The following is a 27,842-nucleotide window of genomic DNA, read 5'->3' on the forward strand; positions in this document are numbered from 1 at the left end:
TCTGCATAAACATCTTTGGTCAAATGATGGCCTCTGCCGACAAAGAGAGAGTAGCACAGCACTGATTTCCACTTCAGTGGGACCAGTGATTTTCAGGATCCACGGTAAGGACTTGGATCTAGCTTGACTATTCAAGCTATGATTTATCCAGTTGCGTCCATCTGCATCATTTTGAGACCTGGCTCAGGGCGCAAAAGCTTTATGTCAGGACAATAAGTTATTCTTACCTGAAATTAAACCAGAATTAAGTTCCCCTGCTACAAGGAAGAGGCAGGTTCCAAACATAAATGAGGATGCCTTCCAGCAGATGCGTCACTCCTCCTGTGCCCGGAGGCTTCAGGGGCTTGTAAGACCCCCCCACCTCAAATAACCTGCATACTGTATAAAGGGCCGAGTGCTGTCCTGTTAGCTACGGACTGCCACGCTGCAGTCTCAGCTTCTCTGCATTTCCTTCCCTGTTTCCCCTGGCAGAGCTCTTCACCCCATCTCTTCCACAGCATACTCTGGTGCGCTACTTTCCTAACCCTTCACTTTTCCTTCTGTGCCGTACATCATCTTCGCCTTCCTTCCTACGTAACCTTTGCTTTCCCGCAGTGACTGTATCTAGCTTCCCCCCTCCTCAACAGCAACATCAGCCAGGTGTGACCAGGGGTGCTGAAGCGAGGGGCAGCCCTCATGTCACACAGATGCTGGGCGAGACTACCTGGGGACAGCTTAGGAAGGCAGCTAAAACTGCCAAGTACTGGACTTACACTGCGCACAATCCCAGGTAAAAAAGGCTAATTTCTGGTGGATATTCAACTGTGGCACTTGCTGAAAGTTGAATGGTCCGAGACAGAACATCATGGGTTGCCTCCAGAAAAAAAACACTTCTGAACTTTTTATCACGATCATTTTTGTTAGGATCTGTACGTGCGGGTATGTATATACATATCTACCTATCTATTATTTTAAAAAAGGAAAAATATTGTTGTTTATTACAGTTCATCTCAGTATATCTAGGACTATACTTTGAGGAGCACAGCCATCCATGTCCTTTCCCCCAAACCAAGAAGGACAACTTCCACGTGTATATGCAATAAAACTGTATTTTTGTGTGGTTTTGCCTTTTTTTTTTTTAATACAGACATTTGTACACTTTCTTACAAAACTGCAGGTAACTACAACTTTTCTTAAATCATTTTTGGTCGGCAAGTACTGTAAAATCTTTGTGTGCAATTATCATGTATTTACAGGGCCTCATGTTAGTGATTTTCAATGATTATTACAATAATGTCACACACTCTCAACATAAGACATGGCTTAAGATAAATATATTAGTAAATAAATATTCTGAGAACATATTTCCATAAATGAAATGTGCTGCTATACATATACAGAATATATACAAGATGTTTTCTAGCTTTTAAAACATTTTAAAAAATGGTAATGAAGGAGAAAGAGCCCTTTGACCATATTACAAATCTTTACAGCAAATTTTATACAAAACAATTTTAAGTGCTATAAGATAACTTTAATTAAAAACATTTTAAATAGTGCCTCATGAGCCAAACACAATGACAACTGTTCATGTAAGTAGTAGAAAGGCATTTTGTTATAAAAACCATCTATCACGGCCAGCCAGCCTGTAAGTCTGTATGGACATACAGGTAGCAGGGAATTAACTAAATGCTGAATAGAAAACCAAACACAGAAACCAAGTGTAGGGTACCTCTGTGGTAAGGCCTGCAGAGACTGTTGTACTGGCAGAGATTTCCACAACATGTGAATGAGACCAGTACATCCAGGAACACCATGAGCCAGAATATTCAAATTTCTTCTTTATAACCACATTTTACCACAACATGCTGTGTAGTTATAGAGTACAATGCATCTTAGGTGGCCTTAGACAGTGCCTCACAAAACACCAAGCAGAATAACCAAGGTAGTATACCATAGCTTCTACAACGCATTTCTTTTGAGTGGAGGAAGGAGAAAGGTAAGACTTAAAACAAACAAAAAACCCAAACCTTTAGAGTTTATTCTCCCAACACATACCACTTATTTCAGTCATTCAGAGAATGAATAAGTTTCAATCAGCTTTATACACAGAAAATGTGTTTACTGTAATTTTTCTTGTAATCTTACACCCAGATATTGCCTTGTATTAATTCTCTGAACAGCTGGATTTTGGTGTTTGTTCATTTAAAAAGATTTAATGTGAATTCCTTTAAACAGAATTATTTTTTCCTAACTTACTGCGTACAGAAAGTAAAAGTAAACAGATGAATGTATTTGTTGTTTCTTAGATGTTTGCTTCTTTTAAAATATTTCATTTGGGACTATAAAGCAAACAAGTTAACTTTGCTGGTGCTCACAATTAGCCCAGTGCTGTCAAGGACATTACTTTGGCAGAAAATGTAACATGAAGCGTACATCTCTTTTTCATGTCTTTTAAGTATCTCCAAAGTGTACTGAACTTTGGACAAATCTTTTCAGAAGACTGGCACTGTGGGCATTAAATAATTAGTTTCCCTTTAGGAGAATTCCTGCTGTGAATCCACCAGACAGGATGACACTGTGTCCTCAGGCACATGCAGCATGACAGGCAATTTAAACCATGCTATGGTAGCCTCTTACTCAGAAGCCGCTGTTTCCACAGGAAACAATTGCTATCAGAAGTGACGACATACATTATCTCATGATAACAAACATCCCCACTAGTACAAGAACAAGAACAAAAGTATGTGCCCAGGCTAATGGGGTACAGAGAGCACTCTGTACGCAAGACAAAAATGAAGCACAACTGGCTGGGCCCAAGAAACCTTTAAAACAGATCGATCTATGGAAGCTACATCAACCACAGCAAAGAAGAAAACAATGATTAAACCAAGTCCCTCACTTTCCCACATGCACCAAAGGTGACAAGCACTGCTTCCCTTAGGCATGCTTGCAGTCTGTAAGGAAACAAGACGCCTTCCGACCCGTTTCCAAAATGAGCCAGCCAAGCTGCAAGCACCCTGCAAGCTCTGTTTTCCTGCATTTGCCAGCATTCCTCACAGCCGTAACAGGGGCTACAGGTGCCTGAAAAACTTCCTATGGAAGGCAAGGTTCATTACCTACAAAGGTATTCCCCTGTCTAAGCACTTTCTTCTAGCATCTGTTTGAGGGAGGGGTCCCCAGCATTCTTCACCAGTCAGAAGATACAATGAGGTCCACGGTTTAGCAGGAAGCGAGGATGAGAACATTCTGAGCTACCAGTTTCCCTACCCCCACTCTGTTAAAACTAATCATAATGGCAGGAGACCCTTCCTAGCCAAATTATCAGAGCAGCATGAAAGGGGGAGGAGGGGAGAGGAGAAAGGAGACAGTCCAATGCTTCACCTCCCTCGAAATCACTCATATAACTTGCTGGCTACTAGGATTTGCTACTAGGATTAGTCAGTATCTGAGCATCCATTCAGCAGCTGTATCCCTCTGGACTACTATATTTCAAGGTGCTATCTGGTTTCTAAGGCAGGTGTAGCCCTGAGCTTATCGAAGGCTGGACTCCTTTAAGTAGGAGATAACAGCATCTACACATAGCCTGGCTTATTTAACACACCGTGTTACCTCTCAGCAAGAGCTGACACGGTCACTTCTAAAAAGAAAATATAAATAACACTTTGTCATTAATATAGAAATGGCACTAGAGCTCAGAAATGCTCCACACCATGTCCCACATGGGCTTTGCACACAAATGGAGGCCTGAAGGCTTCAGGCAAGACGGAGAAAGGAGACAATCAAGCTGATGTGGACACAGAGGAAGAGGAAGTGGGGGAGGGACTTCTCCACATTACCACTTTTGTGTGTTTGTCAAAGCTTAAAAAAAATTAAGTCCATGAGAATTTGGAGTCTCTGATAAGCTCCGCTTCTCCATCCGGGATCATCTGGACAGGTCTAGTCACCAATTTGGCTTCTCTCCAAGGGATGAGATCCAGCACCTGAAGGACAAAGAAAACTAAGGAACATTGCATCGAGAATATTACATCCAGATTTGGGGCCCCCAGAACAAGACATTGACTGACTGGAGCGAGTTCAGCAGAGAGCCAAGATGCTCAGAGGGCTGGAGCACTCACCCTGTGAGAAGAGGCTGAGGGATGGGGGCTTGTTCAGCCTGCAGAAGAGAAAGCTTCAGGGGCACTCCCTAGCAGCTCTGCAATACCTACGTGGAGCTTGTCACAACGATGGAGCCAGGGTCTTCACAGTGATGCATTTTGGACAAGAGGTAAGGAGCTTACGTTGAAACACGAGATGTTCAGACTGGATAGAAGGAAAATCTTTTCACCACGCTGGCAGTCAAGCATGGGAACAAGGGCCCAGAGAGGGAGCGCACTCTGCGTCCCTGGAGGTTGTCATGGCCTGGCTGGATAAACGTGGTCTAATCCAACAAACTGAATGACTTGGTCTGGTCTCAGAGCTGGCCCTGCTTTGAGCAGGAGGCTGGACTAGATGACGGCCTGAGGTCCCTTCCGACCTAGGGTATCCTATGATTCTATGAACACCATTAAAAACAGCCCTGGCAAGGCAGGTAAGGACTACCCCCCTCATTCTGTAAGTGGTTCTTTTTTCCCCTTGTGTATGTCCACACATATTCTTCTACAGCAGTTCCAGGTTTTTCGCTCATCTTTTTTTATCCTTCAGCTTGTCTGTCCCCTCCCAGCGCTCTGGCCTTGCCTACTTAGGCCGCTCGCCACAGCTGCCACTGCTGGCACCGTGTCCCTGGCTGCGGGAGCTCTAATGGAGGCCTGGGACTAGCAGTCACTTTTTCCTGTCCCCACAAAGGACGAGTATGAAAGCTCTTATAGGGTTAGATAGTAAACTATCATCTTCTGTTCCTCTAGCTATGACCAAATGAGCACAGGTAACAAGAGAATAACATTTTTGGGCGAAGGATTAGTCAGTAACCTGCTCTTATGCAAAGGATGGCAGTAACCTTTATAGCTGCAGGTACCTAGGAAGCTGGCAGCATTTCATACGCTGGACAGAAAGGTAGCGAGTAATCAAAAAATGCACACAAATTACCTGTGGCTTTTGTGGTCGTCATCAGCTTCTGGGAGTTCAGAGTGGGACTGGGAAAGAGCATTCTGGCTTCCTCCTCCTGAGAGTAGTTCTGCCGCAGGAATGATGTTGCCTCGTAGCACACCTCCCTCTCGTCCTGTACCTCTCCTATACCTTGGCAGTGCAGATAAGTATCTAGCTCAGGTGTTCCATCCCAGGAACTACAGCCTCCTGTGTGGGTCCCTTGGCACTCCGTAGGTAGGATCAGCTCACAGTCTCTGTCTTCAGGAATTATGGGAATGCGTTGACCCAGATCACATACACCCTTACAGCAGCTTGGCAAGGTGTCATCAGGAAGCGTGTACTGCACATTCACTGCATAGTCTTCTGTATAGCAGCCACCACCTCCACTGCCACTGTTGCTACTACAGGCTACCTGCTTCTCTTCATAGAAGCAGCAGGGCAACCCCTCGTATTTTACCCCATCTGTCCTATGCAAGTGGTCTGAGTTAATACTGTACAAGCCCGGGGTGTTCCCTGACTGCGGTTCTATTCCTGGGCCACACGTCCCCCACAGCGGAGAGCTAAGGAAGAGTGCACTACAGTCAGCTGTCCCATTGCTAGGCTCCAGGGCAGAGTGCTGGAGTTCAAAGCAGCATGCGCATGCTTGCTCCATAAGCGGCCCTGCTATCTCTGGATTCTTCCAGTTCCTTTTAACATCCAAGGCAGCACCAGGAGTGGCCTCATGTCCTCCCTCTGAGGTAGTGCCATTTGGATCCCTGTGCTCTAGTGAGGAATTACTGCTATAGTTCATATCCATGCTGCAATTAGACAGTTGGTCCCCTGAGGAAGAAGCTGGCACAGGCCGGCAGTCAGCACCCACCAGACTGTGACCGTGAGCTGGAAGCTCGTCCTGGTGGGGGCCCTCCAAGAGAACAATTGCACCCCTGTTTGCACCACCAACCTCACCCACTCGGCAAGGGCTCTTACTGCGGTAAACGTATGGGTCATAGTCACTGCTCAAAGAGCTGCGAAAGGTGGAGCAGCTCCCATAAACCCCTTGGTTGCTGACCTCGGTGCAGTCAACCATGGAATCACTAGAGGAGCAGTGGCACTGACCAGAACTGCTGCTGCTGCTGTCACTCCCAGGGCAGTCAGCCAAATATCCACTGCACACTGAACGATGACCATGATAGCAGCTAAAGCTGGAGGTACTGCCACTCTCCAAGCGGGATGAGGGCACTACATGTACCACAGGAGGGAAAAGCATGCTGCTACCAGGCTGAAAGGCACGGGAAGGACCCTTTGAGGAAATGCCAGCTGGAGGCTGTCCATCTTGCTCAGGGTAACTAAGGCCTTGGAAGTAGTAGTGCTGATACATGGTCTCATATTGGGAAAAGCACGCTGCTTTGGAGAAGTTGCGTCCACCAAACTTGGGTCTTCGGAAGTTGTGAGCTGGAGAGTAAGCCCTATGTTCCAGGCTACAGTGATGCGTGTTTAAAGCATGGTCCAAATGAATAGGCTGGTAACTTCGGATATAGGCTGGGGACTGGGCTTGGTAGAGGCTCTGTTCACCATGTCGCTCAACTGTAAGTACTGTGATAGGGTTTCCGTGAGGGTCCATGCTTGTCCGAGTGGGATATGCTGTTATCTGGTTTGCTCTGTGCACTCGGCCTGGGTAATGTACAGGCAGAATCACCCTCTGCTGCCGGCTGCGTGCTGGGTTGATGGATTCCAGACAGACTGGACCTGCATTTCCCTTCTTCTGTTCTGAATGAGAGAAATAACAGTGGAGAAGTAGAAGGGAATAAAAAGGAATATACTTTATGCAAGAAAGAAGGATATTTTGTTCTGAATTTAGTTACATTACACACACAACAGAGTTTTAAAAGAAAAAGCACCAACTTGTTACACAGAAGGAAAAATAACAAAACAAAGTAAGTCAAGAGCATCTGCCTGGAAGCCTTTGAAACGCTCAATTGTATTTGCTCAAAAAGGAGAAGAAGTGAAGTGATTTCAGATTCTGTTCTCCCATGTGCAAAACCTTCTGCTTACACAGCATTCCTGGTCTTGCAGGTTAAGAGCAAGGCTGGCAGTCATTGCTTGAGTTTTCACTTTACACATTGTTTTACATAAGTATGTATTAATAGAAAGCTTTTTCAAGACAGAGGAAATGGAAGGGGGAGAGGGCAAGTAAGGGAAACCACATTCCAAGTTACAACACCATGGAAAAATAAAAAACAATACATTGTCTTTTCTTGTAATTACCAAGAGCAAACATACCCATCTGTCACAGCCGCTCGTCCCCCTTGTGTTCCGGCGTTGCCAGCGCTGCCCTCTGCTGGGCCCCGCACCCAGGATGAGGGAACCCAGAAATGCGACCTCTTACTCCAGGGCACGCAGTCATTGTCAAAGAACTTAGTCCTAACTGTATTTCCAGGGTTGCGTTACAATAAAGACTACGGGCTCTCTGGAGATTTACAAACAGGCGCAACTTCTGCGTCATCTTGTAAGCGGTTCAGTCCGAAACGGATGGCACAACAGAGCATCCGTACTGCAGCACTTACCGATGATGTTATGGCGGCAGTGAGGGCAGGTGTGATGCTGCAGTAGCCAAGGATCCACACATTTCTTGTGAAATCGGTGAGTGCAGGGAATGACACGCAGTTCCTACAGGAACAGACAAAGGAACGTGAAAAAGTACTCCTTCCTAATGAGTGAATTTTCCACAGCTTATTCCTAGTTTTTTCAGCTACTAAACGGATCAATTCCTAGTCTCAAAGTGATAAGACAGAAAAAAACGCTATCTGTTCCAACACAGCGAAAAGCACAACAGCTAGTGATCAGCTGTCACTAAAAGAATAGTCTGCAGGCATGTTAGAACTCCATGCAGATATACAACATTTCTTTAGGACACTTTTTGCTGTGTGCCCCTATGACCTAACACCTTGAAGGAGCCCATAATTAAAGTTTTCCTTAATATATTAAATGAACTTTAAAAAAAAAAAAAATCCATAGAGTCCATTTAATGATGCATCTTGCCTACAACTACTAGCAATGGAAAACATTCAGGGAAAAGCAAAACCAACACAGCATATATGATACTCTTCCCCTTGCCCAGCACTCTCATCCTTCAGCTATTAACTGTTTACAGGATTTCCTGAGCCTGCTGGATATCTACCAGTTCAGAAACCCACAAAAGATCTTTCTTCCAAGTACTGCTCAAGTCTCCCCATGAGCTCAGGTTTTGAATTTGTAACATGCTTTGGCAAGAAGTTCCACAGGGCTACTACCTGCTAGTAGAGAAACACATTTTGATTCAGACTGCGTCCTAGCAGTTTCATTTAATTGCACCCAATCTTGTATCAGAAAAAAATGAACATCTGATTCCTGTTCATGCTCCCCATTCACGATTTTGTACTCCCTCTGCCCCCAAGTAATCTAGGACTAAACAGTCCTAGCCCACTCAGTCATTTTTTTGTACAGAAACCATTCCAAATCTTTGATCACTTTGACTGCCCTTTTCTGAAGCACCTTCATTTCCAACATCTTTTGTGAAATGAGATCAGAAGTGCACGCAGCACTCAATGTGAGAGCATGACTGAACTTACACAGTGGTGTAATTATGTTTTCTGTTCAGTTCTCTAGACTTCCCCTTCTCACTTGTAGTGTCCTGCCTAGATTTGCCTTTTTGACTGCCACAAAGCACCCATCTGCTTTCACAACGCTACCTGAAACAACTTCAAGATCTTGCTCCTGAACAGCAATGCTCACCTCACAACCCATCACTAATACATGTGAAGCTCTTCCCTATGTATATCACTTCATGCTGAAGTTCATGCATGAATTTCCTGTCCAGTCAGTTTTGCACAGCCCTTCTGAAGTTCTTGTCTGCCTTCGTCCTTGCTACTCTGAATAATTTCCCATCAGCTAACTTAATTAACTTTCTGTTTGTAGCTTGTAGCACTCAAATACTGCAGCCAGTATTTTCTATTGCCTTAAAAATGATGAATCTTTTATGAATAATTGCAAAATAAAATGTCCTCAAATATTTTTTTATATGGAAGTTTAAAGCTGTGATTATTGACTGCCTCTATTCTAAGGATACTATTTTCTATTTTGTCCTTTCACTGACATCAATGCAGCGATGGTAACCGAGGAGTCAAAAAGCAGTTCCTGAACCTTTTGGCATCTCCTCCTTCTCCTCCTCTGGTTTCCCAGCAGTGCTATCTATGTACCTGACATTTTAAAGACAAGGTGCCATCAAAGCCTGAGAAGCAAAACACAAAATGTATCCTTTACGTCCAACAGAGCTTGCATGCATCATCATCTTAGCACACAATTTGTTAAAAATACCCAGAGAACTAAATGCTGAGGTAAACCTGGCTTCTTTATGAGTTCTTCCTCAGAAAAGCAACTTGATGAAGGTAGCAACTTACAGAATGAGATCCCTCACTTCTCACTTTGTAGTATGGGGAAAAGCCCTTGAGATTTCTTTGGGAGCTGCAGAATGCAGCTGAGGCTGAGTTGGCTACTCAATGCAATCAGTCTGGCAAGCGGCACAACCTCAGTACACAACGTACCCACCGCCCAGCTGCGTACCACGGTGCTAAAATAAACCAGCTACATTCTTAGCCCATGCTGAAGAAACCATTTATCCTTTACCTCCCCATCAATGTACTTCTCCAAGCAGATGGCACAGTCAGAGGTGGAGCTGCTACTGAGTGTGTCCAGTGCTCCACAGCTACCTTCCCGGTGTCCCTTACTTTTGGACTTAAACTTCCTGGTCTCCATTTTTTCCAGTGCTTGCACTGCAAGCCTGTTCATGGAATTCTACAACAGAAGAAAGAAAAAAAAAAAAAGAAAGAAAAAAGAAAAAAAAAGGCAACGCTGCTGCATAAGGGACTATAGTGTAGTAGCAGAGAAACACCACCATATCAAATTAATGTGTCTTACCAAATCACATCAGGCCCAGACTAATGTACAATTTCATAAATTAAGCGGAGACAAGGCTAAGTAGAATTTAGATCAGGAGCCTCATGGAAAGAATGTATGCCACATGCAGCAGTGAGAATGATAAGCTACTCTGAACTGAAACAGAGTGAGAGTGCTGACAATTGGGATACCTTGCAACTGCTCAATTAATAGGCAGCAACTATTCAAGGCAATATATAAGACTTGGTCAGGAACTTCTTTTGAACTCTCAATATTGACTGTAATGCCCCAGTATGCTGTTACCACCATATAACCAGAAGCAATACTCAAGAGAGGGATTAAAATGAAATGTCACTAAATTAGCTGCATCATTTCCCCCTCCCCCCAAATGTAATCAATAGTAGAAGTTTAGGAAGGTGGTGGGTTGTTTTCATTTTACTGTAGAATTTATCATCCTCCTTTTTAACACTGTATTTTAACACTGCTCTTGGCCCATAACATCTTTGGATTCCTACTCAATATGTCCAAAGCAAGAGTCCTAAGCATCTATGGTGCTTTGCATTCCTTTTACGTGTATATATGGGACAGTTTACAACTACAAAATTCAGAGTCCATTAGCTTCCATTTGCTTTCCCTTTCATGTTTGACAGGACAAACTCAAAGTATCTCACCTAGAATTCCTCCTAACCAAACTTTTTACCTTGCAAACCTCTCCCATTAAGAATAGATGTTATTCTATTGAAAAGAGTTGCAATTTCTTTTCAATCCTGATATTCTCTCCACAATACAGCAACAAGAGTTTGGACTTCTTTAGAAGTACACCAGTGCTACTGATAATCAACCTCCGAACAACCAGAAATGTTCTTCCTTCCCAACGGCTAAATGGACTGCTTCAGTACTCTTTTCGTTTCAAGATTTAACTGAATGAACATCACAGGTCAATGTAGATCTCGTTTAATGACATTTCCAAATTGTTCCAAAGGCCTACCTCCATGGATAAAACCCTTTCCACAAAGATGGCTATTCTAAGTCAGTGTCCGGCATTTCCAAAAGTAGCGAGCAAGTTCTAGGACAAAGTAAGAGAAGCTAACTTTCAGCATTCAGTGAATATCCCATTACTGCTCTTACCTGACTACGTCGCTGTTTCAGTTTGATCTTGACAAGAAGAATGAGGCAAACAAGAGACACAACCACAAAGAAGGCCAGGAAAATTCCCATATCAAAGTACTCGGTGGGTTGCTTAAAAATTAAAACAAAAATATTATTTTTCCTTTCTTTAGATCATACTCAAATCTATTTGCCTTGCTCTCCTCTACTTTCTCATTGGTCACTGTCAAATGTACACAGTCACAACGGCAAAAGTCAAAGTACACGCTGTTCTGTTTATTAACTAGGATTCTATGAGACAAAACCTGGGTTTCATACGTCCCTGCAAGTGAATCAAATACACAGAATGCCAGTCACGAGATGTCAGATTTACAGTGTCTCTGAACCAATCCCACAAAACCCAGGTTTTTTAATTGAGTGAATCACACTAACACAATTTTTCATGATTTATTGGTTTTCTTGTATACTTCAGTGAGTGAAAATCAACATTTGAATTTTCAGCGAATGGCCCACTTCTCAAATACATTTCTTAACAGAAGAATTCCATAAAAGTACAACAAAACCAAAGTGGTAACTGGGACATGGATGACCTCTAGCTTTGTTCTTCTTCTGTAAACTACATGTAAGAGTGTTCAAATAAAACTCTAGAAAAACTATTTTATATTACAATTACAAATATCAGATATCAAACAAGTAACCCATGTTTAAAATACCACACAGAATTATTAGTTAACACAGGGCAGACTACCTTACAAATCTGAACTACCAGGAGTGTGCAATAATTAAGTTATTTAATTAAGAAAAAGGAAAACTTCTATTATATAAAATTTTTAGCCATTTATATATTCAAAAGCATCCTTATGAAAGACAGCAGATGCCACATCGTGGATTCTATACTTACATCAAGTGTAGCTGCTTGTCCACAGTGCAGTTGCTCAATTTATTTAGGTCAACAGAATTTCACATGTATTAATGCTCATGGGGAGCATCAAAACATCTTCACACTCAGTGCAGTTAGCAAGCACTGCAAGAAGTAACAGCAGTGTAACACCTAGATAAAGTTTCTTAAAGTCTCACCCGTGGGGGGCGATGCTGAATCCTTGCTCGTGCCACTTTCTGCTTGTTAACTATGTTCATTAGCTTGACAGCATCAGCACCCTTCACATACACCACTGGTCTCTTCAGAGGGTCCTCTGAGCCCTGGTTCAGCTAGAACAAAAGAATAATCCACTCAAAAGGCATGTTTCAGGAAAACTACCTCACTTTTGGACAATGGAGAGAAGAGTAAAGGAATATGAATGTGGAATGGATTCAAGCACCAATCGTTCTCTTCTAGCACAGACCTTCACTTAAGTATTCCAGAGTTAAACCTGGATTAAACATTTGACTTAAGCTGCTTTTTTTTTTACTGACCAAAACTAAGCATAAGCAAATGTTATTTCTCAACAGCAGCTTTAACTTAACCGCATTATGTGCCACTGCATATACTAATACTGTAATAAGTTAAACCTCATAATGAAGAATAAAAATCTGCACGTTCCAAAAAAATTGGCCTTGCTACATTTTCTGAACCTTTTGTTATTTCAACTTTGTAGTTATATTATTCACGTACAAATTTCTTTGGCTTTCTGAACAATCTCATGTCAGAGTCCTGTCCTGCAAGCTCTTTGTACCTAGCCAGTTTATTAAAGGCTGTAATTTCTGCTGTTTAACTCAGCAAACTCATTCTAACAGTTATTTGGGTTCTAACAACCACTCAAGCTATTGATGGCAGGATGGGGGCCTCAAAGACTAAAGCATATGAGCAGATAGCTTAATTCACCCTGAAACTTCCTTCTAGGTCCAGCTAAGTTCTTTTGAAAGGCCAGATCATAGCATCAGAAAATAACGTGGGTGGGAAGGCGCCCCACGAGTCCAACCTCCTGGCCGAGGCAGGGTCAACTGTGACTTCAGACCAGGCTGCTCAGGGCTTGAAAACCTTCAGGTGTGGAGACTGCGTAACTTCTCTGGCCAACAAATCCAGAAACACAGTCTGCTAAACTATATACCAGAGAGGGGAATAACAAGACAAGAGAATTGTTCTGTTACAAAATGGCACCAACATGATAAATTCATATAGCTTATTCTGACCCACAGGAAAAATCCTAGTATAGAGGCTGGTTGATACAAAATAAGCAAGGCACTGACAAGCAGATGGAAATTGTACAGGGGAAAGGAATGAGATGACAGGAGTGTGAGCAAATTGAACAAGAGTAGCGTATGGCAGAGATACCATATCTACATTGTTGATATCTACCTGTTGTTTCTGGCTAAAACATGTAGAAATTACCAGCTGACTGGCCTATCATCCGGCTTACAAAGTACTCTCCTTAATCTGTCCAGATGATGGTGACAGATTTCATTGAGACTTTAAAATAGATTCTTCCTAGTATTTGACTGGGCTTCTGAGAACACTGATCAAAATATTTTTAAGACTGATGTCTTTTGAAGAGCTAAAAACTAGCTGAAGTACTTGAATCCAACCCAGGAATCCTATGTGTCCACAAGGGTTGCTGGCCTAAGTCCAAATCCAATCACTGTCCCTATGTTCCCAGACACACATTCCCTCTCAAGCTTTCTTGTCTAAGAAAGAATTCACCCGATTCCTCAGTAGCTTTTGCACACTGCCAGACTTCACTAAACACGATGCTCTGGGTGCTGTCATTCCTCTCCTCTTCAAACTATGCAAAAGTAAAACTAAGAAACAAATCGGACTTCACAGAGCATTTCCAAAAACCAAAGTTTCATGCTCAGTCTACAGCAAAAGCCACTTCGATCAATGGGAATAAACCCCACAAAATCTGCATGTAAAGCCCTTTCATTTGGTAGCAATTCTGCTACCAAATTGTCCGAGGACAGTTCTTCTCCTGGTCAGGCCTGCTTCCTATTTCTGTTCATTGACTGGCAGGAAGGATTGCCTTTCATAATACTCTACTTCCTTTCAAAGGACTCTCCCTTAGATGTTCTATTGCTTGGTAACAAGCATACCTGGGAAAGCTTCCTCAACAGCTCTCCTCAGTGTCTTAGGATACTTCCATTTGAATCAAACATACTGCAGATTAACTCATGTCAGTTTTTCCTCCATTGTCATCCATCTGTCACTGTTTTCCACAATTCCATTGTGAGTACCAAAATGGTATTTCTTTTAAAGACAAATTAATTAGAATCCCCTAATGTCAAGGGTTCTGAAGACTTTGGCTGAGAATCAAAATGCATGAAACACAAGTGTCCAGAGCAGCATGAGAAGGGAGCCAACTAAGTAACTCTTAGAAAGGTAGGTCTAGTCATTCTTCTCCTGTTTGTGTTTGCGTAGGCTGCTGCTCTGTCCTCTAACAGAGCCTACTTTGTCAGCTACTGCACTAAGTCACTAACCTCCTCCCATTTTATTGGCACACCAAAGTATTTAATCATCCACTAGACTAGTTTCCCAGCTACTGGGGACAGTTGCACCCAGTTTATTATCAAGAATCAGGGAAGGACAGCTGTTGCTGGTAGAGGGAAGAGGGCAAGAGGCAGTAACTCAGCTTCGCAAGTTCAGAGCAGGGTGGCTGAAAGTAACTGGAAGCTGTAATACAGAGAAAAAATTGGAAAAAAGACAGATTACATCTTTCTGCAGATAATTTTTCGGTGTATAAGAGGGGAAAAAAATATCCCTGAGAATGTTTGCAAGATCAAGGCTGTAGCCTTGATGCACATGCAGAGCACAGTTCTCAAAGCATCCATTGCACAGGGTCTGCATTCCTTTGTCCAACAGATGCTCATTTCAGAATTAAAGCCAGCTTTTTTAATGTAAACATTGATGGTCTCTCTTTTCCCCAAGAAATTCAGGCTGCGCTTAAAAACATTCAGCTTCACTTGTTTCTGCTGTAGAAGAAACAGCAGTTTTGTTTCAAGACAAAACTAAACTAAACTAAATACTGACTATTTCTGTGCTTGTTATGTTTCTTCTCTCTACTCAAGTAACTCAGAACTGGCTGGAAGGATCTTGTCAAAGCATTTCACAGAGCTAGTATCTCACCCACTTCAAATGAAAAGATGGAAGTTGTACTGAGACCCCAAAAAAAGAAAAACCCTGCTTGTCCACAAAATACATAGGCCAGAAATCATCAGCTGCAAACAAGAAAGAAATGTTTCTAAGTTTTGTAAGAATCTTGTTTAGAACCAGGTTTGAAAGCCATTTTGCAACCTCAAAAATAGCAGCTGCTCAACAATACTGTCGATCACAAGCTGGGTAGGGCCAAACACCCTGTGTTTTGTACAGAGCTCGGCAAAGAAAACCTCCCTGACTAGATAATGGGCCACAAAAAATTTGCCTCCATCATTTCTCAAAACCTCAATCCCTGACCTGGATTCCGAATTTCAGCAAAGGCTAGAATAAAAATGTAACTCCCCAAACTTTTCTCTTTCTACCACATTCTCAACACCTCCATTGCTTCTTGCCTGCCAGAAGATGAGCAGGAAAACCACAGCACCATGTTACCCAGGGTCAGTAGCTGCACGTCTTAAGGTAGGTGTGCTCTGAGACCTGTATGCTCTCAAGTCTTGCCTCAGCAACCCTAAAAGTACCAACAGAGGCTGTAATAAAACTAGGCTCCCTTCTTCATACCTGATCAATGGCATCTGGGTTTTCAGAAACATCAAAGATGACCGCTGTGGCTCCTCGCTGTACTGCTCGTTTTGCCTGCAATAAGAAAGACAGCATCCTCAGTCCCACCCCAAAAGATGACTTCTTACCTCAAAAATGACTCCCTCTCCTCATCTCCAGATAGCAGACTTAACATATTGTGTTTCTGTGTAGTTAAAACAAACGACAGAGTAATTACAAACACAGGAGTTCCTGAACCAGCATGGAATGTAGTTAAACTTCACTATAGCTTCTACAACCTCTGCCTCTTCCTTCTCAAACTCCTCTTTCAAGAAGCTTTTCAAGGAATTCAAATGTGATTTAGACCCTCTAAAGACTTTCAATACAAGAATTTTTTTAAATTAAATTATGTTCTTTTTCTCCATGTTACTTGGAAGCACCATTAAAAACAATCTTCCCTGTGATTTGGGGTGGAGAGACAAGGTCTCTAGTGTAGAAAATAAAGATGGACCAGGTTCTTTACACCTTTTCAGTGTCATTCTCACAGTCTTGACAAACTCTAGCATATCACAATCCTTGCAAAAAGTGCTTCAGAGAATACTGCTCTTTCTGACCATTAGAGGTCAGAGCTGTTGCACACAACGCTTCTTACACAGGTAAGATCAGCCCTATTGAAGTGCACGGCTTTTCATCAAATATACAGTCCAAACCTGGAGTTACAACAGCACAGGAGATATTAGAACATACTAAAATCCTCTGGGATAGAGAAACAGTATTTTAACCACTGAGGCTAAGACAGGGTATTTTTACCAGTTTCTGCCACCGTGCCTCTGTATGTTCTGTTCAAATGTTGCTCAATGGCTCCACAGAGCAAACATTCCCAGTAACTTCTCAAAGCTGTTACTGCCTTTGTCGGATGCAGAACGCAAATAACAATTTCTCCAAGCGATGACAGCTCTCACCATCACAGTACCAAACAAGAGGACACTGGCTCTTCACAGAGACTAGCAGAACCTGAACTTAATTTAAGATATAAAAGAAACATACGAAAGTGATGAATTATGAAATATCACTCAGTGTTTTCCAAGAAGAATGTTGGCCAGTACAGAGATGTTAGTTTGAACACCTACAGGTTACTTTCTTTGCTCTGTTCTTATATTTTGTTTTTATTTTAAATCAACCAAGCCCATCAGACAGTGCATGAGGGAAACCAACTCCCAAATGGGGTCTCTTTCTCAGCCCAGCAGGTATTTGTCCCCTTTGAAGTCAGCACACCTGGCTAATCACTAATAGCTGTTGGGGAGGAAAAGTTGAAAGGAATCTACTACACGTTCTCCGCTGCAGTGGCCCTGAGGTGACAGCTCATCCCAGCTTCCCTAGAAGGCACCTTTTATAGACACGCAGTGCTTGTAGACCTGTTCAGGCCATTTAGATGGTTCTTTCAGGATGGTCAGTCAACAAGCAAGGCACTTTGATCTCTGAACATATTTTTTAAGCGATTTTGCAGGTTGGTTCAGAAAAAGAACCTTTATTTTGTGAACACACCGAATAAGCAGTATACAGCACAGCAGTTCATTAAGTTTCCACCACCATGATGTAATCTCTATTCCTTACTTTGTATTGCAAAATCAGATGTTAAAGAGATGAAAAGTACCAACGGAGTTCAAAAATCGTGCTGGAGAAGGTAACAGCAAGCAGGGCGGACCGCCTGCCACCTCCCCCCTTCTGCAAACTTGCTGAGCTAGGTGAACGCGGGCCAACTGCAACCAGCAGCCTGAGCCAGGCCCCAGGCAGAGGACGGCTCAAGCCCGCTTTCACCAGTACCTCTCGCTCCTTGCCGTTCTGCACCCTCGCCATTCCCGCTCCTGTGCTACCGGCCACCCCAGCGCAAGGCTCACAGGGCTGACAAGCGCTCAGCCCAGGTCAGCCCCGCTCAGCTCTGCCCAGTCCAGCCCTGCCCTGCCCAGCCCAGCTCTGCCCAGCCCAGCCCCGCTCTGCCCAGCCCAGCCCTGCCCCGCTCAGCTCTGCCCAGCCCTGCCCTGCCCAGCTCCGCCCAGCACTGCCCAGTCGAGCCTTGCCCTGCCCAGCCCAGCCCAGTCCCGCTCCGCTCCACTCCGCTCAGCCTAGCCCAGCCCAGCCCAGCCCAGCCCTGCCCTGCCCAGCCCAGCCCTGCCCCGCTCAGCTCTGCCCAGCCCTGCCCTGCCCAGCCCAGCTCTGCCCAGCGCAGCTCCGCCCAGCACTGCCCAGTCGAGCCTTGCCCTGCCCTGCCCAGCCCAGCCCAGCCCCGCCCAGCCCAGCTCAGAGGCAGAGTCCGAAGCGCAGCCAAGCGCATCCCGCCCCGCCGCAGGCCCTCCCAGAAAACACCCCCCGTCCCCTCCTTCTCCCCCTCCCCGGAAGTGACGCCCTGCCCAGGGGCGGGAGGGGAGCCCGGCAGCCATCGGGAGATCTGGGAAACACGGATTATTTTTTTCCTCGCTGGGGTTTAAATCCTGATCCCGAGGAACGCGGGGATGGCTTCGCTCTCGGACGCGCACCCCAGCCTCCCGCCGGAGTCACTAGGGAGCCTGCCCCTGTGCCGGCCCCCGGGTGCTAAAGAGCCTCGTTGGCACAGCGGGGCCTCGGCAGCGGAGGCCGCTTACGAGGCGACCCTGCGCCTCCCGAGCAGCCTGCGCGGGAACCAGCGCGCAGCCCGCGGCGGCAACGGGAGCGACGGCCGGCGGGGAAGGTGGGTGCCGCGGCGGCGCGCTCCGCGGAGCCCGCTCCAGCGCCCCGGGGGCTCCGGCTCCGCGGCTTGGCGGCAGCCCGCCCGACCTTCCAGGTTTCGCTGGCGAGCGATCAGAGAGCAGCCGCCACCCCACGACCGCCTGCCGCTGCCCGCCCTCCGCCCCCTCCCCGAGCTCGTTCTTAAAGCCGCTGCTCTCCGTAGCGCAGCGAACGAGCGGGAGCGGGCCGGGGCCGGGGCCTGAGCCTGAGCGCAGACGCTTGCTTTCGTCCAGTAGCCGCCTCCTTCCTTCGGCTCAAGATGGCAGCCGGGGGGCCCGGAGCGCACCTGGGGCTGGCGGCCCCGCTGCCCGCCTCAGAAGGCCGGTCGGCTCTCGGGAGGCACCCTGGAAAGCCTGGCTGCCGCCACAGCCCTCCTTCCTCACCCCCCAAAAAACTGTAGGATAATTAAAGCCAAAACATCTTTGAAAATACCCTGTCCGCTACTCAGTAGTCAGGACAGCTCAAAATAACACAGCCCTGTAAGTCCCACTTAAAATAATGCTCGTCTATAATAGACATGTGGCTTTTTCATTTTGGGCTATTCAGCATTTAAAGACTGCCCCTAAATCATTTTTCTAAGCAAGATGACCAAAACCTAGATCAAAAATAAAGACACACGTTGGATGAGGGGGAGAAAAAAAGTTGTACGTGCTTTACCTTTTTTACCCACGGCAAACAGGCATTTCCTCCATTCAATTCCCATGCAATTGACAGAAAGCAGTAACGGTGCCAGGCACGACCCTTTCTGAGATTATTGGTTTTCTGTGGTTTAAAATAAGTGACTATCACTACATAGCAGTATTCTTTCTTTTTTGTAAAGAGTAATAAAAAACAGAACAAAAAACCTGAGAGCTGCACTTTTTAGTGATTCAAATGATCACTCTGTACATAGTGACAACAACCTCCCAGTCTTTCTTTGCATGCAGAGTCTGAAAGCCTACACTACTACAGAGCAATGGACGCTGACCTGTTCGCTCCACGTGGTCACTACATACAAGCACCACCATCATAACTTCTTATTTTTCTGTAAAGTGCTCTCGCATCCTGATTGGAGCTGCAGGGAAGTTATACGTGTTGTGTGTAGATCAGCAGCTAACTGCCTGCCTGACGTGCAGAAACACAGGGCTCAATTGTGCAAAAACACTGATGTAGAGAGCACTAAGTATGCCTTGGTCCTAGAAGCAGGACTGGAAATGACAACAATCTTCAGCAAGCCCTGTATTGACAATTCAAAAATTCTCTTGTCCTTAAGTACAAACATAACAAAACACAAAATATAGGTTAGATATAAGTAGATCTTTAACGTAGAAGTAAGTCTTTATAGGATAGAGACAAGTCACCTGGCATCTTACTTGAAAGCACAACGTTAACTCACTGTCTGAAATTACTGTAATTTTTGTGCAAGGGAGATAGTTTTTTTTACAGGGGGTAACTGACTGTTATTGGCATTTCCCCCTTGTGTTATATGTAATGATGATGTAAAAATAACGATGGTTTGCACTTGCAACCTATGCTACTATGTCTAAGTGCTGTGGTTGGGAACTGCCTTAGGTAAAAACCTCTCAAACTATTTCTGGTAGAACACAGCTGGTCAGCAAGGGAGACCTAACAAAAATCTGGGAGTATACAGCTGAAAAAAAGATAAATCTCCTCAGTTTCTTCTTTCATTTTTAGGAATGAAGTTCCAAATGTGGACATTTATTACAAAACCAAGGAGTCCTCCTGTATGCATCTCTTGTCGTGATCGTATGTGGTAATCCCTGCAATATGAAGAAGGTTCATGCTGTTCACACGGCAGCTCTCTTCTCCTAGATGAGCTCTAACCAGCTCCCTGACTGTGTGCTCCCAGATGAGGAAACTCTGTAAGACAATCTCAGCCTCAATCTCATATTGCTTACTGTATGAACTCAGAGATAGCTCTGATTAAGTTAAGTTTCCTTTTCCATGTATTAGCCCCACCTTTAGGCCCCATCAATACTGATTACAATGCAGTGGGAGGGCCCTCACAGGTCTGGAGACTTACAGAAGGAGGGAAAAAATCACCAGTTCTGGTTTTCACATCTTCTGAGCAGTGGTAACTTCTGCAAATCCCTTTCACAGACTGGATTCAGAGTGCCCCAATAAATGCAGCTATAATATTGCCAGAAGCACAGGGGCCAAAGAGAAGACAGAGCGACAACAAGCATTTTCAGTGGATGTAGATAACAGACTACGCAGAAGTAACTATACTGCACAATGAGAGGGGAAGAATAAATCTTCAGAATTGCTGAAAGGGCAAAGAAACAGGAAGAGGTCCATTTACAGCATGATAACATTATGGAGTGGTGATACAGGCAGAGCAAACCACCTGATGAGGAATAATATTTGTATTTAAAATTTATCCTAGCAATCTGGAGTAACAAAAGCAGTAAACGAAGTGCAGAGAATTTCAGTCCGTAACTGCACTGAACATTTTGCAGCAATGTATTGCAACAATCACAGCAGCAAATGCTAGAAGCTGTATTCCAATATCCATTGTAACCTTTTCATGTGGACTGATTTTACTTGTATACAGATTCAGACTCCATTTGAAGTAATGTTTTTGTGCATTGGTTTCAAGTTCTGTGATTTTTTACTCCCTGAAAGTACATGCAAAATCAGCTTAGCTCAGAACTGTATATCAATCCCTATTCTTGTTGGTAACAGAATTAAGAGTAACTACCAGATTTTTTTTTTTAATATTAGTGCCATTTAAAATTAGTATTTTCAAGTCTTCACAGCAGTTTCTATTGGATTTTTTCTTCTTTGTCTCTGACATAGTATACAAGAGCTTAAAAGTGGTTCAAAGACATTTCAGTTAATCATAAGCCAGGCATGGAACAATCAAGCAAGTTAGTAGTGTTTCCCCTTAGAAAGCAAAAAACCCCAAGCTTCAAAAAATCTACTGTCTTGTGCAATAATGATACTATAAAACTAAAAATAATAGATAGTGTGAATAGGCTGAAAATAAAAAGGACAAGAAAGACAAGTGTCTAGGGGTTCTCTTTAAACCTATTAGACCTTGTATTGCAGCACATCCAGAAGAGTAAAAATCATTGCCTTGTCAATCTCACAGTCCTTGTTCAATCTACAGATTTGATCAAGACAAGTAGACTGGAATAAAATGCAAGAAAGCAATGAATGATTCTGCCCTAAATGCACCAAGTCCAGGGCTGTGTAATGGAACTGAATCTCTTAGGATGAAATAGTACCATCAAAGGATGGACAAAAGGTATCCCTGGTGCAGAGAGGAAAGAATATGTACCCTGAAACATACCCCCCAGCTTCCTAGGTACGTGCAGGTTAGGCCAGGGGGGAGTCTAGTAGTGCTTACTGACACCAGTCATGACTAAGGGACTGCAGAGAAAACACAAGAAGGTGTGTTTCTTTTGGATTGTTTGTTTTGCTAACGCTTTACAGTAAACTTAATTACTTAAGATCATCACTTGGATTAAGTCATCTGTTCAGTAGGGGAGAAGATAAAGACAGCAGATAAAGGCAATCAAGCTCATGAAGAATGCTGTTAAAATAACCACCAAACATTTGTACTTGTCTGTATCACAAAATATAGAGAATATGCACCTTGACTGTAACTATTGTTAAGAGTTTCGGCCACTTTAGGAATCTTTTCAAATGACACCTTAACTTTTTCTTTGTAAATGAGCATTAAAAAGAGATCCACCATTTGCTAGACTTCATTCAATCACCTGGTAGACATTTGACTATCTTCTCGAGTTGAATGTTGGATGTAGGCACCTCTAAAGTAACTAAAATGATCAAGGATACAAAACCCACCTTTGAATTTTCCCTTCCTCAATTCCTTAAACATCACCAGCCTAGGACTTTATCAGAAGCCCTCTGCTGAAGAATACATTTGGCTACTTTATACTCAAAGAAAAATGTAAACAGAAGGATAGGGTGTGTTTATTACACATTTTAAAAGGATTTTTATTGCAAATACATAATATTGGCTTCACCTATGTTTCTGTAGTGTTTTAATTTGCACAGAGATTGTCATAGCTCATGGAGAAGGCTGATGAAAAGTTATTTTAGACACCTACTTATTGTGAACTCCCTGTTGATAACCATTACCAATATGATGCACATTAAATACTGTCTCAGATTAAAATGTGGAAGAATTTACTAGACCCTGTAATCTAGAGAAGATGAGAGGAAACACGTGTGACAGAAGTGTGAGGAAAGTATCTCTTCACATCTCTAGGCCTGAGGAAATCTTAGTTATTACCTCAAAGAACACCAGAAAGATTTGAAGAGCTCTGCTCTCCCTTCCTGTGGGCCAGACTAATACAATAAGGAAGCAACAACTTCCTTGATGAGAGAAACTTTCAACCCGAAGGACCAGATGATTATTAAACAGGTGCACTGCTTCCTCTCATTCATTCAAATCAGGTAGGACGGCAACAATCAAAACAGTAAGAAGGTCAGCCACTTGCTTACATCTAGATGGACCTTACATGCTTGCAGATACGAACACTGCAAGCATCTCCTCCTCTGCTTTCTAGTATAGCCTCATTCCAATTAATGTGTCAGTTATTATGCAACAGTGGAGGAACCAACATAAGAAGAAAAGCTGCTTAACAAGGTCCCTGTTCAAGAAAAAAATTATACCAACAACATTAGCCTTTATTCATTACATTTACTTCTTTGCCAGAGTTAGAATTCCCTCACAATATACAGCTGTATTTACATATGAGGACATGACACTAATCTAATGGGTTGCAGAGAGTGAATAAATTACAGATGAGAGGACTAGAGGCTTGGAAGCATAGGTGGGGAAATCAAAGTTCATTAATCACTTTTAGCACTGCCATTTACATTAACATAGTCAAGCATGACACATTTATTAAGATAGTAACTCAATACCTTCTGTTGAAAATGGCTATTGGTAGAGCCAGATTACTATTTATAAATACACTTTTTTTTTAAAGTTAACATCTAGATAAAACTGACGGATTAAAGAGAGAAAAAGATGCTTTAAAAGTATTGTCTGCCTGTGTAAACCCACAGATATATCCTGCTGTTCTAACGCTATGTTCTCACAAATGCTCCTACATTAAGAACTATGCATCTGTCTTCCTGGATTAGCCTCCTGGATTAGCTGGATCGTTCATCCAACTGTAGGAATTCTCTTCTTGGAACTTAGTGCACTGTAAATAACAAATATTAATTATAACTATGGTATGTGGTACATGAGGGAGTTGATTTATTCTCTGGGTTAAGAAAATGATAAAGACGAGAAGGGGGAGATTGGGCAATGGTTTAGGTGGTAACCAGTACAGATGCCAATAAACTGCTTTTAGCAAACTATCACAACACTCTTCCATCAGGTGCCAGCATGTACTATTAGCTGGTCCTCCAAAATGAACAAGACAGGAAGCAGAAGAGTAAGGATACAGTATACAGACGACAGTCCTATGGATCCCAAAAGTGAAACATTGCTTTCAGTCTGAACTGAGGGAAACAGCACAGCTGCAACAGGTATAACCGTGACTTTTTCCTCTTCCCTTTCCTTTTCCTTTTTCTCAATACATCTCATGCTTTTTCGGGCAGAAAATATGATAATTGGGTTGCTCTAACTCTATGCAGAGATTGTTGAAAAGAATAGTCAAGAAAATTGGTTTATGCATCCTTATTTAGTTGAGAACTGCGCCAGCCTGACCAAACTTGCATTCCCTCTGTCAGTTTTTGAGGTTTTCCCCCTCAATTTCTCTATGAACTAAAAATCATCGAACAGGAGGCATATTTTCTGTTTAACCCAGCCCATCAGGTCCAATATTCCATGTTGGAACTCTCCACATTGTGGAGTTAGTGGTCATTAATCTGCCAAAAGAGTGGGATTATGCAAGCGGTGTGAAGTAGAATCTTCTTTATAGCTAATTCTTTCATCAGCTGTCTTTGGTCCTCTGAAATAAGTGGTCAGCCTCTCACATAGCGTATTGGTAACATGCAAGCAACAGTCAGTAGCAAGCAACTTGCATACTCTGTGATTCCAAGGAATGTGATTTTCAATGAAAAGGTCCAGTGTCTTGCTCCAGTGTCTTGCTTTATTGCTCTGGAAAGGCAGGTCAAGGATTTCAACAATCTTGGCTGCTAGGGAATACAGCTGAAGGGATGAGGTTTCCATCTGCAATATTTCATCAAAATAAATGATGAATATAGCAATTCAGTGGTCATGGTCTTCTCTTGAGCAGACTCAAAGTAGCAAAATCTGTTCCAATAATTTTTAGTGCTCAGAAACCAACTGATTTGCACCTGTTTTCTCCATATCAAATGAGACCACAAAGATGTAGACAATATTACCAGAGCTACAGTCCAGAAAATGCAGTACCAAGTTCTAGAATATCCGCTTTTCTAGTTGCCTTCTGCAGACTTGTCCTCATTTGATTTTGTTCTATTAGCAGAGGACAACTTTGGTGCCAAAATAAGCATCAGGAGCCTACATTATTAGGGTTTAACTTCTGCAGAGACTCCTGAGTTTTAAGGAGTCTTCAGTTAAGTATGGACAAACCCAGGAAGTTCTATAGATGAGAAAGAGACCACTGGTTCTTACATAAAAGGCATGATGAATCTGCAGGTCTGGACAAGCAGATGTTGCCACTGCCAGTTTTTCATTTCAGTCAGCTGAATGGCGTTCTGACCCTGATGCTCTCAAAGCCCTTAACTTCTTCAGAAGAGAGGTGTACGTTAAAGAACCCTATTAAACTGAGCAGTGGGTATGAACTGCACGCCCGTTCTATGAATGGCAGCATTAGATTTTCAATATGACAGAAATGGCATCACACAAAGCTAGACAGTAAAATCCAAACCTGTTTTTTTATATGATTGTGACTTCTGCTTGGGATAAAGGTTCTCTCTTCAAGCCGAGTGTAATCTCCTCTCAGGACCAAGACACACACAGATCTCAGAATGTTCTTTCCACCTTGATTCTATATCACAGCACAGCAGGCTTTACAGCACTATACTTACTACTGCAAAAAGGAAAGTATTCGCTGGAATACTTTAGATGCTCCTCCCCATAACTGGGCACAAAAGACATCCCATTAAAGAGGAGGAAAAACCCCCAAAAAACAGCTCAGCAAAATCTGTCAGTATGTTTAAGAACACCACTATATTGGCTGCTAAAACGTCAACTACAGTGGATATTACTATTCAGATGATTTCGAAAATACATCTGGAAAGTGTATTTTCCATTCCAGATCTGCTAAAGTAAGCAAGGATGTGTGTTTCCTATTGACATTTGACTATCCATAATACATTCAGTTAGCAGCAGCTACTGTTGGGGAAAAGAAAATACAATGTTTATCTCATTAGCAGAATAAAACCCATTTCTAGCACAGACTCACAACTGTGTTTGCAAAAGCATGGAACATCAGCCACAGGCAAAGACACTCCAGTGAAAGCCTGCTGCACTCTGCTTACCATTGAGAATCTTGCACAAACCCCAGAGCATTATGTCAAATACACCTTTTCGTTACAGTTGTCAAACCGCAAAACCTCTTTTTCTCTCAGAGCTACAGAGAATACAGACAACACCATCTGAACAATACCGGCATCCCCCGTCTCCCTCCTACACTGCTATCAGGCTCAGTCAATACCAAAAATACCTTGCCCTTTGAACCACCACTGGAGCTAGAAAGCCAGGCCACAGGCCAGTTCTGCAGGGCAGAGGAGGAAGGAGAAAAGGACATCATCTACTTTGCAAACAGCAGAGGTTACAAATTAACCAACTGATGCCTCAGCCCTGTTAATGTACAATTCCCCAGTAATTCCAGAAACTAAGTTAAGCCAAGCATAAGCAGGATGCCATTTCAAACCTTTTCTGAGATAACGGAAAAGGAACTTTCAGATTTCTGTCTGAAAGCAAAGGCAGAATATCACAACAAGATAGTCAAATCCCTGAGTATCGCACCAGCATAAAACCCCTTCCTGACTGGAATACTCAACTTCTCTGGCACTTTGGTATATGTTTTGTACATGTGCCCTACAGATACTGCATTATATGGCATTACGACAGTTGCTTTATCCATTAAAAAGTATAGAAATAGAAAGTGCTAAGCAGGATTTTTAAATTTAAAAATATAATCACAATTAAAACCCAATGTACTTCTCTGTAAAAAATTTTAAAAACTTAAAAAACTATGTACTTCTAGTTTAAGAAAAATATCACCTCATGCAGTATGTAATCACACCAACAATATACACCAATGTGATCCATACCACTCAGTACTGAGGGGCTCTCAGGTAGTTACAATGAGGAAGAAAAAACCAAGAGTATCTCTCTTTTCTGGGGTTAGGGAGAAACACTGTGATCAGTTCTCAGTCTAGACCAAGTAAAACCAATATGAAACAGACATTTATTTAATCCTGAACACAGCGAAGCCTGCTGGTTGCAAATCTGTTCTGACACGTTTCAGAGCCATGGGACTCCATTCCCCAAAACCTGCCCTCTGCTATCACAGACCATTCTGCGGGCCAGCAGCCTTGTTGCTATGAGAAGGCCCAGTCACAGATAGAAGGGTGAGCACTGCAAGAGAGCACAGGAGGGGACTGAGGTCTTGAACTAGATAACATACTCACAGAGAACCTAGCACACTCAGCAAGAAGTGGGTGAATGCATTCATGACAATTGATGGTGTTACACAGAAATGCTGCTACATTTTATAGCCCTTCAAAGCTTTTTTCAGGGCAACAGAATTCCTAAATACAGTTACCTCCAAAATATAACGGTCGCAAGATGAGTGTATTGGAAATTATGTACTAAAGAACCATATACTATAAAATACCACTACAGCCAACCCAGATAATTCTTAACTTTGTCTTTGCATTGAAGGTGTACTGAAAGTAGATGAACTAGAAACAGCAAACTAGACCTAAGATAATTACATAAACATACATACAAGCATGCTGTGGTGCTGAGAGAAGTCATTAAAAAATTGAGATATGGGAAAGTGTTGGAGGAGTTGTAAATTAAAGGAACTATTAACCTAGACCACTGTAAGAAGCCATCCCTATGGCACCCAAGCTGGGTAAACAGAATGTACCAAAGTTCCTCCTATCTCAGATACACAAGGCATGTGCTCTAATAGAAAGCTACCTTAAAATTATAAATTGGTATGTATACACATGAAAAGGGAAAACAAAGAATTATAAGCATTATGTCTTGCATTTAGGAGATGGCAAAACTTTAAAAAACTGTAAGTCCTGCAGGAATTCCATCCAGTCTCAGTCAATTCAATGGGGAAGTTCAATCCTCCTGAGAAACAAGCTTCACCTTATTGCAGAAAGTTCTTTTCAACAAAACAACAGTTTTGGGCCATGGTTCCCAACCCACAGCTTCAGGTAAGTATTTAAATTT

General features: G+C 43.0%; 1 protein-coding gene across 3 annotated transcripts in view; it reads right to left on the reverse strand.

Moving 5' to 3' along the window:
* Positions 1–1,094: 1,094 nt before the first annotated feature.
* ZNRF3 (zinc and ring finger 3) overlaps positions 1,095–27,842 on the reverse strand; it is a 99,597-nt gene continuing 72,849 nt past the window's right edge. For 2 of the 3 annotated variants that reach the window (XM_072879799.1, XM_072879800.1), the window contains exons 3-9: positions 15,707–15,781; positions 12,139–12,270; positions 11,083–11,193; positions 9,685–9,852; positions 7,587–7,689; positions 5,044–6,789; positions 1,095–3,962 (exon numbers count right to left, since the gene is read on the reverse strand). In XM_072879799.1, coding sequence (XP_072735900.1) covers positions 3,919–3,962; positions 5,044–6,789; positions 7,587–7,689; positions 9,685–9,852; positions 11,083–11,193; positions 12,139–12,270; positions 15,707–15,781 — 2,379 coding nt within the window. In that variant the 3' untranslated portion in view covers positions 1,095–3,918. Of the gene's footprint in view, positions 3,963–5,043; positions 6,790–7,586; positions 7,690–9,684; positions 9,853–11,082; positions 11,194–12,138; positions 12,271–15,706; positions 15,891–27,842 lie in introns of all 3 variants that reach the window. The other variant, XM_072879802.1, reaches the window with a different exon arrangement.

Source organism: Ciconia boyciana, chromosome 15 (genome assembly GCF_034638445.1).
Source record: "Ciconia boyciana chromosome 15, ASM3463844v1, whole genome shotgun sequence".
NCBI classification, from domain to species: Eukaryota; Metazoa; Chordata; class Aves; order Ciconiiformes; family Ciconiidae; genus Ciconia; species Ciconia boyciana.